This window comes from Diabrotica virgifera, chromosome 2, assembly GCF_917563875.1.
Source record: "Diabrotica virgifera virgifera chromosome 2, PGI_DIABVI_V3a".
In the NCBI taxonomy this organism is placed as follows: domain Eukaryota; kingdom Metazoa; phylum Arthropoda; class Insecta; order Coleoptera; family Chrysomelidae; genus Diabrotica; species Diabrotica virgifera.
Window position 1 is genome coordinate 338,697 of NC_065444.1, and position 13,490 is coordinate 352,186.

Below are 13,490 nucleotides of genomic sequence, written 5' to 3' on the forward strand. Positions count from 1 at the left end.
GCCAATCTCCTTCATGATATGAGTATGCACAATGGCTAACATTGATTCTAAAATATCGTTCTGAATTGTTTTCGATGTTCCTTTAAATACTGTACTTTTTTCAATGTGTTCTTTAAACATTAAATCCAGTTCAGAAACAAAATCGATAAGGCCCAGAAAAATTCCACGATTATTGGAGCTGTCACTTTCGTCATGACCGCGCAATGCAATTTCGAAAACTCCACAAAATTTTACACAGTCGATTAGTTTGTTTAAAATATACCTATTTTTAGATACCAATTCATTAAAGTCATGCACAGATTTACGATATACACTATCAAGTTGCTGTCTTATGTTAACACGTCCTAAACTTGCGTAACTCATTGATGAATTTATATGAGTAGTTGAAGAGGCATGTTTTGTAATTTTCACTTTTAAATGCTTAATGTCAGTTACTCCATTTTTCGCCCATACAGCGTCATTCGAAAACAGTAAACACGGATAGCAAAAAAATGCATTTCTCACACTGCAGCCACAAATCCAATCACACAAATTGTACATTGATTCTTTAAAATATCTTTGAATGTCCTTACCCCTATCCTTTGTTGTTTGTTTTAAATTCATGTTTGGTTTTGGTCGACCACTTTCTTTTTTCTCAAGCCGCCGTTCATAATTTAGTGTTCCAGCAGATTTTAAGGCAATTATTTCGTCAACAACACTCATCTTGTTTTTGTTACAATCACAAAAAAATCCAACAAAACAAAATAAATTACGCAAATACGCCGCGATCGATATAGACCTGCCGTGAAGTGCGGTCAGCAGACGGTAACTAACTAAACGTGAGGCCGTCGACTCTACTAGAGGTATACGACGGAAAGGTCACTCCCACTCTCGCCCACGAAATTGCTATCTGCCGTCTCTTTTCTATTTTACATGCATTTGTCCATAAGCCATAAGAACTGTATATAGACAATTTAAAATACGGCCCAGCCACGGGCTTGTGTATAGCGCGAGGCGCGACGTTATTATATCTATTATATTTGTTTTGCCAATGCAGACTGCTGAGAGAGAATTTTATATTTCAGAGTGAAGTTTTAGATAAAAGATATTTTTAATAAAATTGGTATTTTTATGAGATTATTTTAGGGGGGTCATTGACCAATTGACCCTAAGGAGGAGCCGCGCTTGGAAGCACGAGATGAAAATTTTATGTAAGAAAAGTGCTACACATTGACTCTGGCACTCGAACTGACACCAATATGTCCAATTAACCAATTTTGAAAAAAATCCAAAGGTACCCCGTTTGTTGATTTTATGCCAAAAGCTTTCAAAAAAGAAATAGTTTTCTTCGCCTTTTCGGCGTTAGTAGATACACCTGGTTCAGCTAGCCCCAAAAAGTGGTACAGTTTAACTCTTGAAGTTAAGTTGGAGATATTATGATTTTTTTAATTTTTAGAAATTTTTATTATTTTATTATTATTAAATTATTAATTCCCAAACCGTTTTCTCCGTCTCTTGGTTGTTGAATAAATTACTTCTTTTTCTTAATTGGTTTATTTAAAAAGACTACACTTACTAAAGCTAAGTTTAGCTTTTACGCCAGACACATCGAGAATTAATATTGTACAAAAAAAGTCCCAAATATTAATTTGGACTTAATTATGAACTATTATAATTGAAAAAGCTATCGTTTTTTCAAAAACATTTATGTCTTTAACGGAAGCTTTTTTCTTACGAACCGTAACTCGTAGAGAAATTCTGCGAACAGCAGAAGAACGAGAGGAAAATTTTATGTAAGAAAAGTGCTACACATTGACACTGGCACTCGAATTGACACCAATATGTCCAATTAACCAATTTTGAAAAAAATCCAAAGGTACCCCCCTTTGTTCATTTTCTGAAAAGTTTTCAAAAAAGAAATAGTTTTCTTCGTCTTTTCGGCGTTAGTAGATACACCTGGTTCAGCTAGCCCCAAAAAGTGGTACAGTTTAACTCTTGAAGTTAAGTTGGAGATATTATGATTTTTTTAATTTTTAGAAATTTTTATTATTTTATTATTATTAAATTATTAATTCCCAAACCGTTTTCTCCGTCTCTTGGTTGTTGAATAAATTACTTCTTTTTCTTAATTGGTTTATTTAAAAAGACTACACTTACTAAAGCTAAGTTTAGCTTTTACGCCAGACACATCGAGAATTAATATTGTACAAAAAAAGTCCCAAATATTAATTTGGACTTAATTATGAACTATTATAATTGAAAAAGCTATCGTTTTTTTAAAAACATTTATGTCTTTAACGGAAGCTTTTTTCTTACGAACCGTAACTCGTAGAGAAATTCTGCGAACAGCAGAAGAACGAGAGGAAAATTTTATGTAAGAAAAGTGCTACACATTGACACTGGCACTCGAATTGACACCAATATGTCCAATTAACCAATTTTGAAAAAAATCCAAAGGTACCCCCCTTTGTTCATTTTCTCAAAAGTTTTCAAAAAAGAAATAGTTTTCTTCGTCTTTTCGGCGTTAGTAGATACACCTGGTTCAGCTAGCCCCAAAAAGTGGTACAGTTTAACTCTTGAAGTTAAGTTGGAGATATTATGATTTTTTTAATTTTTAGAAATTGATACATTTATCTCTTTAACGGAAGCTTTTTTCTTACGAACCGTAACTCGCAGAGAAATTCTGCGAACAGCAGAAGAACGAGAGGAAAATTTTATGTAAGAAAAGTGCTACATATTAACTCTGGCACTCGAATTGACACCAATATGTCCAATTAGCTAATTTTGGAAAAATCCAACCCCCTTTGTTGATTTTATGTCAAAAGTTTTCAAAAAAGAAATTGTTTTCTTCGGTTTTTCGGCGTTAGTAGATACACCTGGTCCAGCTAGTCCCAAAAAGTGCTACAGTTTTACTGTTGAAGTTAAGTTGGAGATATTATGATTTTTTTAATTTTTAGAAATTGTTGAAAAAGTTGGCACTCTTTTTTTTTGTAAAAAATCATGAAAATCTCGCCGTGTCTAGCTCCCCAAATGAAATTATTCGCTACCGCTTTACAAACAATCTACATACCTATCTATTTTTTATATGATCTGTCAGTCTCACCGGTTTAAAGTGTTTATTTTTGAAGGGGTTATAATTGAGAAAGCTTGAATGGGTCACTAATCACGAGTGTATAGATATGCAAATTTTGAACATTCATACCTTAACCAATTTTTGTCTTACTAAGAAACAAAATGAAACTAGCGTATTTATAATAGCGAAACCTACATTTTTTTACTCTTTAAGATTTTTCTTATCACCAATACTTTTTAAGTTATTTTGAGAAAATAAAATTTTTCAAAAATTTTTAGAAAATCTTTTTTTACTATAAAACCAAATATTTCCAAAAATAAACACTTCAAACCAATCAAACTTACAGATCATATAAACAATACACATACAGTTAAAATAGATGGTAAAGCTAAACGATTAATTTTATTTAGGGTGCTAAATAGAGGGAGGTTTTCACGTTTTTTTTTTACCAAAAAAAAGGCGCCAACTTTTTTTTTCAGTGTAACTCGTTTATTTTTGATGCTGTAAACTTTTGTAAAAAACAAATAAGTTTTTTTCGATACTTTAAAAATGTTAATAAGGTTTTCCCGAAAAACGCTTCTGTCTTCGGTGATTTCGCGTTGAATTATTCGATCTGGAATTAGACGAATAAGAACGTATTTTTCATGAGCTACAACTTTGCTTCTACTCAATTGGTAGACTTTACTGGTACACCATTTTTTTCGTTTTTTTTTATATGCTACACTTTTGCTAAAAATATTTTTTTCAATGAAATATTTACTTTTTGAGTTATTTGGGAAAAACGGTCTAAAAACGTAGTTTTTTTGTCGAAAAATCAACATTTTAAATCGCGAATAACTCGAAAAGTATTGACTTACTTAAAAAACTTTATGGAACAAAAGGTGCTTAAAATAAGTCAATTTACCCATTTCCGGCCTTATTTTGAACAGGCCTTTTTCACCCCCCGAGAAGGGGTAAATGTCACCCCCCAAGTAAAAGCAACCAACGGGACAAATTCAACTTTGAAGCGGAGGGTAAGTAGAACCTAAATCCAAACTTTCATGCAATTCGGAGTTGCCCCTGGAAATTACACTCCAAAACGGTCATTTATTTTGCTATACAGTTCATCAGTAAAAAGTATCTTTATGTATTAGGTATATGTATTTCACAATATTTGAAAATTGTTCTTAAAATGTTGTTTGGAATAAAAAATTATAATATTTGACGAATTTTCTCAAATTATGGATACCAACATCATTTTCATTTATAAATCTTGTATTTTTAATTTTACGAAGAAAAGTTATTCTTCATAAAAAGCTCTTCTTGAAGATTTATGATGCAACTATCACGAATCAAATTTTATTTATTTTATACGAGGTATATAAAAATATGAATATCGAGTAAAGTATCTTTATACACTGCGCGTCATAGAAAACGGGCACCCCAAAAAATGGGTCATGTTTGATGTCAAGTGTCTCCTAAACCTGTCGTTCGATTTAAGTAATTTTTTCAATATCTTATAGCTTTATTCTTTAACAATATCGCTGTAATAATATTGTTGCTAAACACGTAAATTTTGATTGTATACCGGGTGAACGAATCAAACTGTGTTTTTTCCTCAAAGTTTGCAACACCCTGTGGCATATTCTAGCATTTATAAAATACTGAAATTAAAATACAACTATAGCCTCAAGTTCTCTTAACATTCTGTTTATTGATACATTCGCTTATATTGGATAATACAAAAGTTAGGTACTTTAACAACAAGCCATGTTCTTCATCAGTACAGGGTGTTTCTAAATAAGTACGACAAACTTTAAGGGGTAATTCTGCATGAAAAAATAATGACCATTTGCTTTATAAACATATGTCCGCAAGTGCTTCGCCTCTGAGATACAGGATGTTGAATTTTTTCTTACAAACCGATTATTTATTTATTGCATTAAAACCGGTTGAGATATGCAAATGAAATTTGGTGGATTTTAAGAAATAGTTATTGCGCATTTTTTGACATGCAATTAAGAATTTTATATTCACGTATGCACGCCAATGGTGAATATAAAATTTTTAATTGTATGTCAAAAAATGTGCAATAACTATGTCATGAAACCCACCAATTTATTTGGATATCTAAACCAATTTTTAAGCAATAAATAAATCGTCAGTTTGTAAGAAAAAATTCAACATCCCGTATCTCGGCAACGAAGCATTTGCGGGCATACGATTGTAGAGCAAACTGTCATTATTTTTTAATGCAGAATTACCCCTTAAAGTTTGTCGCACTGGTTCTCGCATTTAGAAACACCCTGTACTGATAAAGACCATGTCTAATTATTAAAGTACCTAATAGCTTTTGTACTATCCAACATAAGCGAATGAATCATGAAACAGAATGTTAAGAAAACCTGAGGCTATTGTACGGCTTTAATTTCAGTGTTTTATAAATACTAGAATATTTCACAGGGTGTTGCAAACTTTAAGGAAAAAACAGTTTGATTGGTACACCTGGTAGGTATACAATGAAAATTTACCTGTTTAGCAACAACATTATTACTATATACAGCGATATTGTTAAAGAATAAAGCTATAAGATATTGAAAAAATGACTTAAAGCGGACCACAGGTTTACGAGATACGAGACATGAAAAATGACCCATTTTTTGGGGTGACCGTTTTCTATGACGCGCAGTGTCGTTCACAACATTTAAATTAGAATGATATGTTTGCACATTAAAACATAATTTTTGATTCTAAACAACTTTTCGTAATAGCAATTTTCCATATTATGAATTTAAATACGTATATAAACAAAGTTTTCGTTATGATAATGCTCGCATTTTCAGCTTGTTTTCTTATAAAGTTCACTAAAATAAAACTTATAATTAACAAAATTGTCTATATATCAATGGGAATAAACGATAGTCACACAAAATATAATTATATTAAAAAAGAACACAGATAAACGAACAAAACTAACTCAAAAACACATAAAACTAATGCAACATACACTATGCAAACAATTACAATGGCTCTTAGCTTGGTTCAATTTTATACCACATTGGCGCTGCGATCTTAATCCGAATCGCCAATAGCTCAAGAGATAGAAAACATAATACATTGCGGCACAAAAAGAGTTGACGAAAAATGTCAACTGTTTGACAACGTCACGTATTTAAAGTCGCTGCTGCTGACTTCGGAATCAATACGACTGCAAATGCTGCCGCGGCAGTAACTGCATCTGCCGTCTGCAGTCGTTGTCGGAATCGTACCTTTATGTTTTATTCTAAAGTAAGTTTTTCAATCGTACTAGAATAAATAAAACACTTTATTGGATCTTTTAAAACATTTAATAAACAAAATACAATTGAAAACATGCTTAACTGCTAGATTTATCTTGATGATAACCTTTAATTTTATCAATAATTTTTTCTAAATGGACAGATACTTGTTCAACTAAATCGCGAGTTTCCTCCCAATCTTGTTTTTTGATAGCCGTAATGGCTGAACTTAGATTTAATTTTATGGAATTGATGAGAGTGTCTTTCGGATCGACTTCGTTATCTAGTACAATGTCTGCTAATTTAATACACACGTAGAGCATTTGCTGACATGTAGTTGGGTTTTTATCCCAAGCTCCTTGAGTATATCCTCTATAAGCTCTCTGCAGTCTCTGAGCTTTGAGCATAATCGCTGGTGCTAAATTCGCATAAAGTTCCCAGACGTACCCTTCATTGGGATAAAGAGCAGTAACTCTACCCAGCAGTTCTCTGGTTTTCTGTAGATATCGTTGTGAGGACAGACCTTCACAATCATTGATGTCATGACACACGTGGTACACTAAGACATTTAGTACTTCGACGTTTAGATATTTTTCCTTAAGGTCTAGGAGCCGATGATAGGCTCTGATTACATCAGAGAAGTTAGAAATGTCGCAACTAATAACCAAAAGATTCTCCCACACCTTCCAGTTATCAAAATTACACTTCAAAGCTTCTAGAATAGCTTGATGGGCGTTCCTCTTGTTTCCAATTTTTATATATGCCTGTGCCAGATTATTCCAGGCTTCGAAGGCTTCTGGCTCGAGATGTGTATAACGTCTGTACGCTGTTGCTGCTGTTTGCCAATTTTCTGTTTGAAGGGCTGCATAACCCAGTCGGAACCAGACGTTGGATTGTAGTGGATTAATGCTAACAGATTTTTCAAAATGTGGAATGCATTCTTCGTACTGTTTACGGGCGAAGAGAAACTGGCCCCAATGACGTTGAGCTCTATGACTACGGCGTTTAGACAACTCCCAAGCTTTTACGTAACACGTAATGTCGTCTGTTGCGTCTCCTGCAAATGATAAAATAGGTTAAAAGATTATTTTAAGTCTTTAATGTGTTGTATAACTCATACGACTTGTGACCGCTAGTCTAGTTTGTAGTTTGGTTTGTCAGAAAAAGATACAGTGAACTCTACCGAACCTAACCCAGTTTCACTGTCAAAGTGACAGAAATCGAATCTATCAGATTATAGTTGACCAGCACGATTACTCGAATAGTAGTTTATACAATCATTATTTCTACTCATGTTGAATGTTTTTCTAAGAATGACATTAGAAGTACAGAAATAGTCAAGTATGAGTTTAAATTTTCTACTAAATTAATATAACTTGATACTTTTAACAATTGTATCGCCGTCTCACTCTGTCACTTATAAATATGTAATTGCGTATGTCTCGGATAACGTTTTTGCTTAGTAGAATTATCTATCTCTCTCGTTTGTTATTTATAGAAAAATTCAGCAAATCCAAAATATGTGATTGATGTGATCGTTCATGGGTATTCTTTCATTTTTCCGACTGTACAAGGTAGCAAATAGCGCTGTGGCTGGACAAAAAATCTTCATAAAAAATTCTCCGGACAAATAATATTCTGGCAAAAAAATCCCCACAAAAAATTCCGGACAAATAATCCCCACAATCCTTTTTTGAGCACAATATCCCCACAAAAAATCCCCAAGAAATATTTGCTGCCGAATAGTTCTCTAAGTTTTTCGGTGAATGCAATCGACGCAAATGTTTTTCAGTCTCAGTGCAGAGAGCAGTACTTCTTTTCATGAGCATTTTTCAGTGCGTCACAAATAATAGAAAAAAAGTAAGTCCGTGATAATATACATTTATAACATTTATTCTAACATGACATTTTAGTTAAATCTGACAGTTGCCACATTTTATTTGCAATTTGGCATAAAAACAAATCAATTGCGTTTATTGCATTTATAAAATGGTATTTTCTTTGATTTGTATAGTCTTATAAATTGTACAGATTATATTCGTAGACGTAGATATATTATATAATTCGTAAATAATTTTATTTTCGATTATAGAGCCATCTATTGACAACTAGAATAAATGTTATAAAAATGTCACCGACGAAATGTAATCACCGACGTGCGTTTTTTTCTGTCACATACAATTTAATGCGTTAGAAAGAAATAGAAAAACGTTGACGCACTGAAAGATGCTCATGAGAAAAGGCATACATCAGTAAGATTTTGCACCTATGTATCAAAACAATTGAAATTTCCACTAATTTCAATTCCAATGCCAGATCCACGCATCGCGAAGAAATTATACAAAGATTTTCGATTATTTTGTGACTTTTTTGGTGCTTTTGGGAAAAATGTTCGATATCCGGTTTTTTAACAAACGTAATTGAGGATCTGTGTGCATCCATAAAAAAACTTTAAAAATTTATCCAAAAATCAAACCCAAAATGTCATATGGGAGAAGGTCTGTAGGACGGCCTAGAAAAAGGTGGAAAGATGCAGTCAGAGAAAATCTGAAGAAAATGGGAACTAGTGGCGGCACAGGACCAACAAACATGGATGGCAATAGTAAACACGGCAAAGGCTCTCGAAAAGTTATAACGCCATTGATGATGATGATGATGATGACTAAATATTTTTGACGTTAAATTTACAAAAAGTAACAGGTTTTTTTGCATTACAATCAAGATTATCGTTTTGCTTGACCAGCAGTTATCTCCACGAATAGGCAATGTTTTGAACAGAGTGATTCAAAACAGAGTGAACAAAAGATTTAAGCGAATAATTACAATATGATTTCCACAGCCAAAAAACTCACAATTTGATCCAAATTAAAATTAATGCTTAATTTTAATTGCTAATCATTATTTTCATGTCGAAAACAGGTTTCATGACGATTGGTATAACTCTCATGTATATACTGAGGCTGAAAAACATTTGCGTTGATTGCATTTACGGGAAATCTTTTAGAGAACTATTCGGGCAACAAATATTTCTGGGGATTATTTGTCCTGGATTTTTTATGAGAATTTTTAGTCCGGTGATTATTCGTGCGGATTTTTTGTGCTGGATTTTTTGTGGGACTTTTTTGTCAGCTGATTATTTGTGGGGAGTTTTTGTCCGGGGATTATTTGTCCTAGCTTCGTATGAAGAGTTGGAAACACCCGAGGGGAAGAAAAGGTTATACAGTTATGGGTCTACCCCAAAATCCCGACAGCCACAATCCCGACGGCCAAAATCCCGACACGCCAGAATCCCGACAGGCCAAAATCCCGACAGGCCAGAATCCCGACAGGTTTGATAAGTTTCTTTTTAACATATAATCACATTTATTTCTTGTTTTTTGTTTATGGCCATCTGTTTTTTATTTTTTGTTACTAAACAAAAGTATTTTGTATTAAAAGTATTAACCAAAAGTCGGAATTTTTACTTATGCGAGGATTGTTGCATGTCGGGATTCTGGCGTGTCGGTCTTTTGACCGTCGGGATTTTGGCTGTCGGGATTTTGGGCGGCACCGTACAGTTATACATATTATGTTGAAATAATCAAAAATGGGGCACCCTGCAGTTTCTCAACACGACTCTACTGTAGAGTTTACGAGAAGTACACGGTAAATTGAAGGTGTAATTACAAAAAAAAATGTGTGTTGTCTTTGTACTCACTTATATTTTATTTATAATTCTCATATCAAATTTAGGAGTGAAGTTAGGCATATTGACGACAGTACAGTTAAGAAACTGCAGGCGACCTATTGAAATAATCAAAGATGGTATAAAAACTAAAAGTTGCTAAATGGCAATACTAGGGATAACGAGAGATTAAGTTGTCAAAGCTTTAAATAGGATGAAGAATGGTAAAGCAGTAGAACCTGAGGAAATAACTGGAGGTTTGGAAGGTTCTAGGAGAGGAATGGTTTGATGTTTTGTGACAAATAAGTTGATATGTATGAGGAAGAAAGTATGCCCAGTGTATGGAGGGAGATACCATAAGGCATAAGGTGCTGGTATCACTGTAAAAATATAAGAGGACATCAGGACTGTAAGAACTATAGAGGGATAAAATTAATGTCACACACAATGAAAATCTGGTTAAGCGAAAGTTAAAGAAAGAAAGATAAGAGAACAGTCCAGGTTTAAGGCAGGAAGAAGAATAGATACTTTGTTTGTTTTGAGGAAACGTGGTAAATAACATATAAATTACTAGAGCGATGAATTGGAAAATATGGTTTTATACTACTCAATTCAAATTCATCCAAAATTTTTGCTAATAGAGTTCAATAAAAAAATATATTACCTAATAAGCACCACAGCTTGACAGTAGGCTTCTCTTTCAATTGGTCCAGAATAACTTCAGCAGCCTTATGCCTTAATTTTAATATAGTGTAGCATACAATAACTTCTTCCCAAAGTTTAATCTTTAAATAAATATCTAAGGCATTCTTAACCAGGCCTATATTAAGCAACAAATCGGCATACTGTGTTTCAATCTTCCACACTGGTGGCATGCCAGTTCCAAAGACATCTGTGATTCTTTTTAATGCTACTGGTTTCTCTCTAAGCAGGCTCTTAATAATTTCTTCGCTCTGACTTAATGCCCTTTCTATGGTTCTTCTAGTTTTACTTTCTAACTTACATCTAAGCAATAAGGTAACTACTCGAACAGCAAATGTATTTTTCTGCTTAAGAATTGCGTCAATAAATGGCATAATCTCTTCGACTTGCAATTCGTCTGGAGGTTTAGATATTAACATATCTTTTATAATGGTAACAAATAGTTTCTGCTCCAAACTGCCCAACTTAGCCAAATTTCCTAAATCTTCAGTGAATTCTATGGTATTAAGACGGACATCATCATTAATTGGAACATCCATGGGTACATCACTGTCGTCTATATCATCTATACCACGATCCCTTGTTATAATATCTTTTTCAGTAACTGTTACTTTAAGGGATAGTTGTGCTATTTCTCTCTCTTGAAACTTTGTCCTTTTTCCTAAAGCACCCATTAGATCGTAATGAATGCCAAGCAGTTCAATGGCTGACAAGATGTGTTCTTTTGCTTTGGATATATGCCTAAAGAGTAGGTAGAGTTGAGCTACTTCTATGTCCAATGAGGATTTTATGTTGACTAAAACAAAAATTTAAATAAATAAAGGAATATTACCATTAATCTACTGGAAATGAAACAAAATAATTAAGTTTATAAAATATGATGGTGATAAGCAAATAAATTGTTTAGATGGGAGAACCAAGATCTTATACTTTCAGACAGATTTTAGATACAATGAGCCATTTGGCCTCAAACTTTACCTGGCTTTGATACCAGAGAGAGGAATATGACTATCAGTGGGTAAGACATAGTCTAGGTCTGGGTCATACATGGGTCTAAATTTACCAACACTTGAGTCAATGAGAACATTGTTAGATTTATGTTTCCTACACAAAGTTATTAATGCTATTGTAGATTGTCCTCAATTGTTATCCCTTATTAATCTTAAAGTTCCTTGTAGGAGCAACAGACAGTCTGAAATCTTTCCAGTGCCATTTCACCACACAATTATGGTATGAATGAACCGACTACACGATTGGTCCTGAGTGCCAATAGCCTGCCAAGACAAATGGATATTTTTGACTCTAAAATTAGTTTATTTAAAAAACAATTAAAATGTACCTTATAATAAGTGATCTCTTTTATATGTCAACCCTAGTCTATTCTGGGTAGCTCTATTAAAATTTGTTATAGTTTATTACTCAGAGCTGTTTGATATTTATTATTTATTTATTAACGGTTTCACCATTGTTGAAAAAAGTAATACAATGAATTATAAAATAGTTGACATAGTTAAATTCTAACATATTATACAATAAAAAACAATATAAAACGTGTTAAAAAAATGAGAAGTAACACCATAAACAAACTAAACATGATCAACACAATTTAACAATTGCCTAAAAGAATAAATTGAACTAAAAAATGGATCAACAGTATATGTGTTAAAGTGCCTAAGAGCTCTAGTCATCGGATCATTTCTACCATAATTAGTACGGTGATACTCAATATAGAATAAAGAAGGATTTCGTAAGTTGTAACTGGTTGTATTAATTCTGATTTCCGATAGTAATTCAGGACAGTTAACAAAGCTGTTAATTAGTTTATAGATAAAAAGCATTTCTAGTTTTATTCGTCTATTTACAAGAAGTGACAAATTCAAATGCTGAAGAACATCATTGTCGTTAAAATTATTAGTCCTGTCGCCAGGGGGGGTACAACGGCCTCCTTAATTCAGATGGACTTACCCAAGTTTTTTTTATATATTTTGACCCGTAGAATACGAATTTTTTGGGTAACAGTTGATCCGGATGTCGATAAGATTGTTATAGACAAAGAACTTGAGGAATTACATAACAGTGATTTCTCGCAAAACAAAACATATTTTTGTATTTTTTGAGTCATTTTAAGCAAAAAATATTCCTACAAGTTTTTTCGTAGAATGCATAGTTTTCGAGATAATCGCGGTTGAACTTTCAAAAAATCGAAAAATTGCAATTTTTGAACCCGAATAACTTTTGATTAAAAAATAAAGTAGCAATTCTGCTTACCGCATTTGAAAGTTTAAGTCAAATTATATCGGTTTTGATTATTTGCATTGCTAAAAATTAATTTTTTTATTGTTAAACTAATCTATAAACACATAGGTTTCCCGTGCCTAATACATGCGTTTTACCGCATGCTACGTAGAAATTGCCTCGCTTGCACTTGTAGCTACTCTACCTACTCGTTCGATTTTAAATGAGAAATCATAGAAAACATCACTCACATACTAGGTGTTTACTACAGTTTACAGCTTTGTTTAACAATAAAATAATAAATTTTTAGCAATGCAAATAATCAAAACCGATATAATTTGACTTAAACTTTCAAATGCGGTAAGCAGAATTGCTACTTTATTTTTTAATCAAAAGTTATTCGGGTTTAAAATTTACAATTTTTCGATTTTTTGAAAGTTTAACCGCGGTTATCTCGAAAACTATGCATTCTACGAAAAAACTTGTAGGAATATTTTTTGCTTAAAATGACCCAAAAAATACAAAAAGATGTTTTGTTTTGCGAGAAATCGCTGTTATGTAATTCCTCAAGTTCTTTGTC

General features: G+C 32.9%; 1 protein-coding gene across 1 annotated transcript in view; it reads right to left on the reverse strand.

Moving 5' to 3' along the window:
• Positions 1–6,355: 6,355 nt before the first annotated feature.
• Positions 6,356–13,490, reverse strand: part of LOC114335671 (tetratricopeptide repeat protein 27) — a 29,100-nt gene continuing 21,965 nt past the window's right edge. The window contains exons 2-3 of the mRNA XM_028285949.2: positions 10,638–11,471; positions 6,356–7,366 (exon numbers count right to left, since the gene is read on the reverse strand). Coding sequence (XP_028141750.1) covers positions 6,408–7,366; positions 10,638–11,471 — 1,793 coding nt within the window. The 3' untranslated portion in view covers positions 6,356–6,407. The remainder of the gene's footprint in view (positions 7,367–10,637; positions 11,472–13,490) is intronic.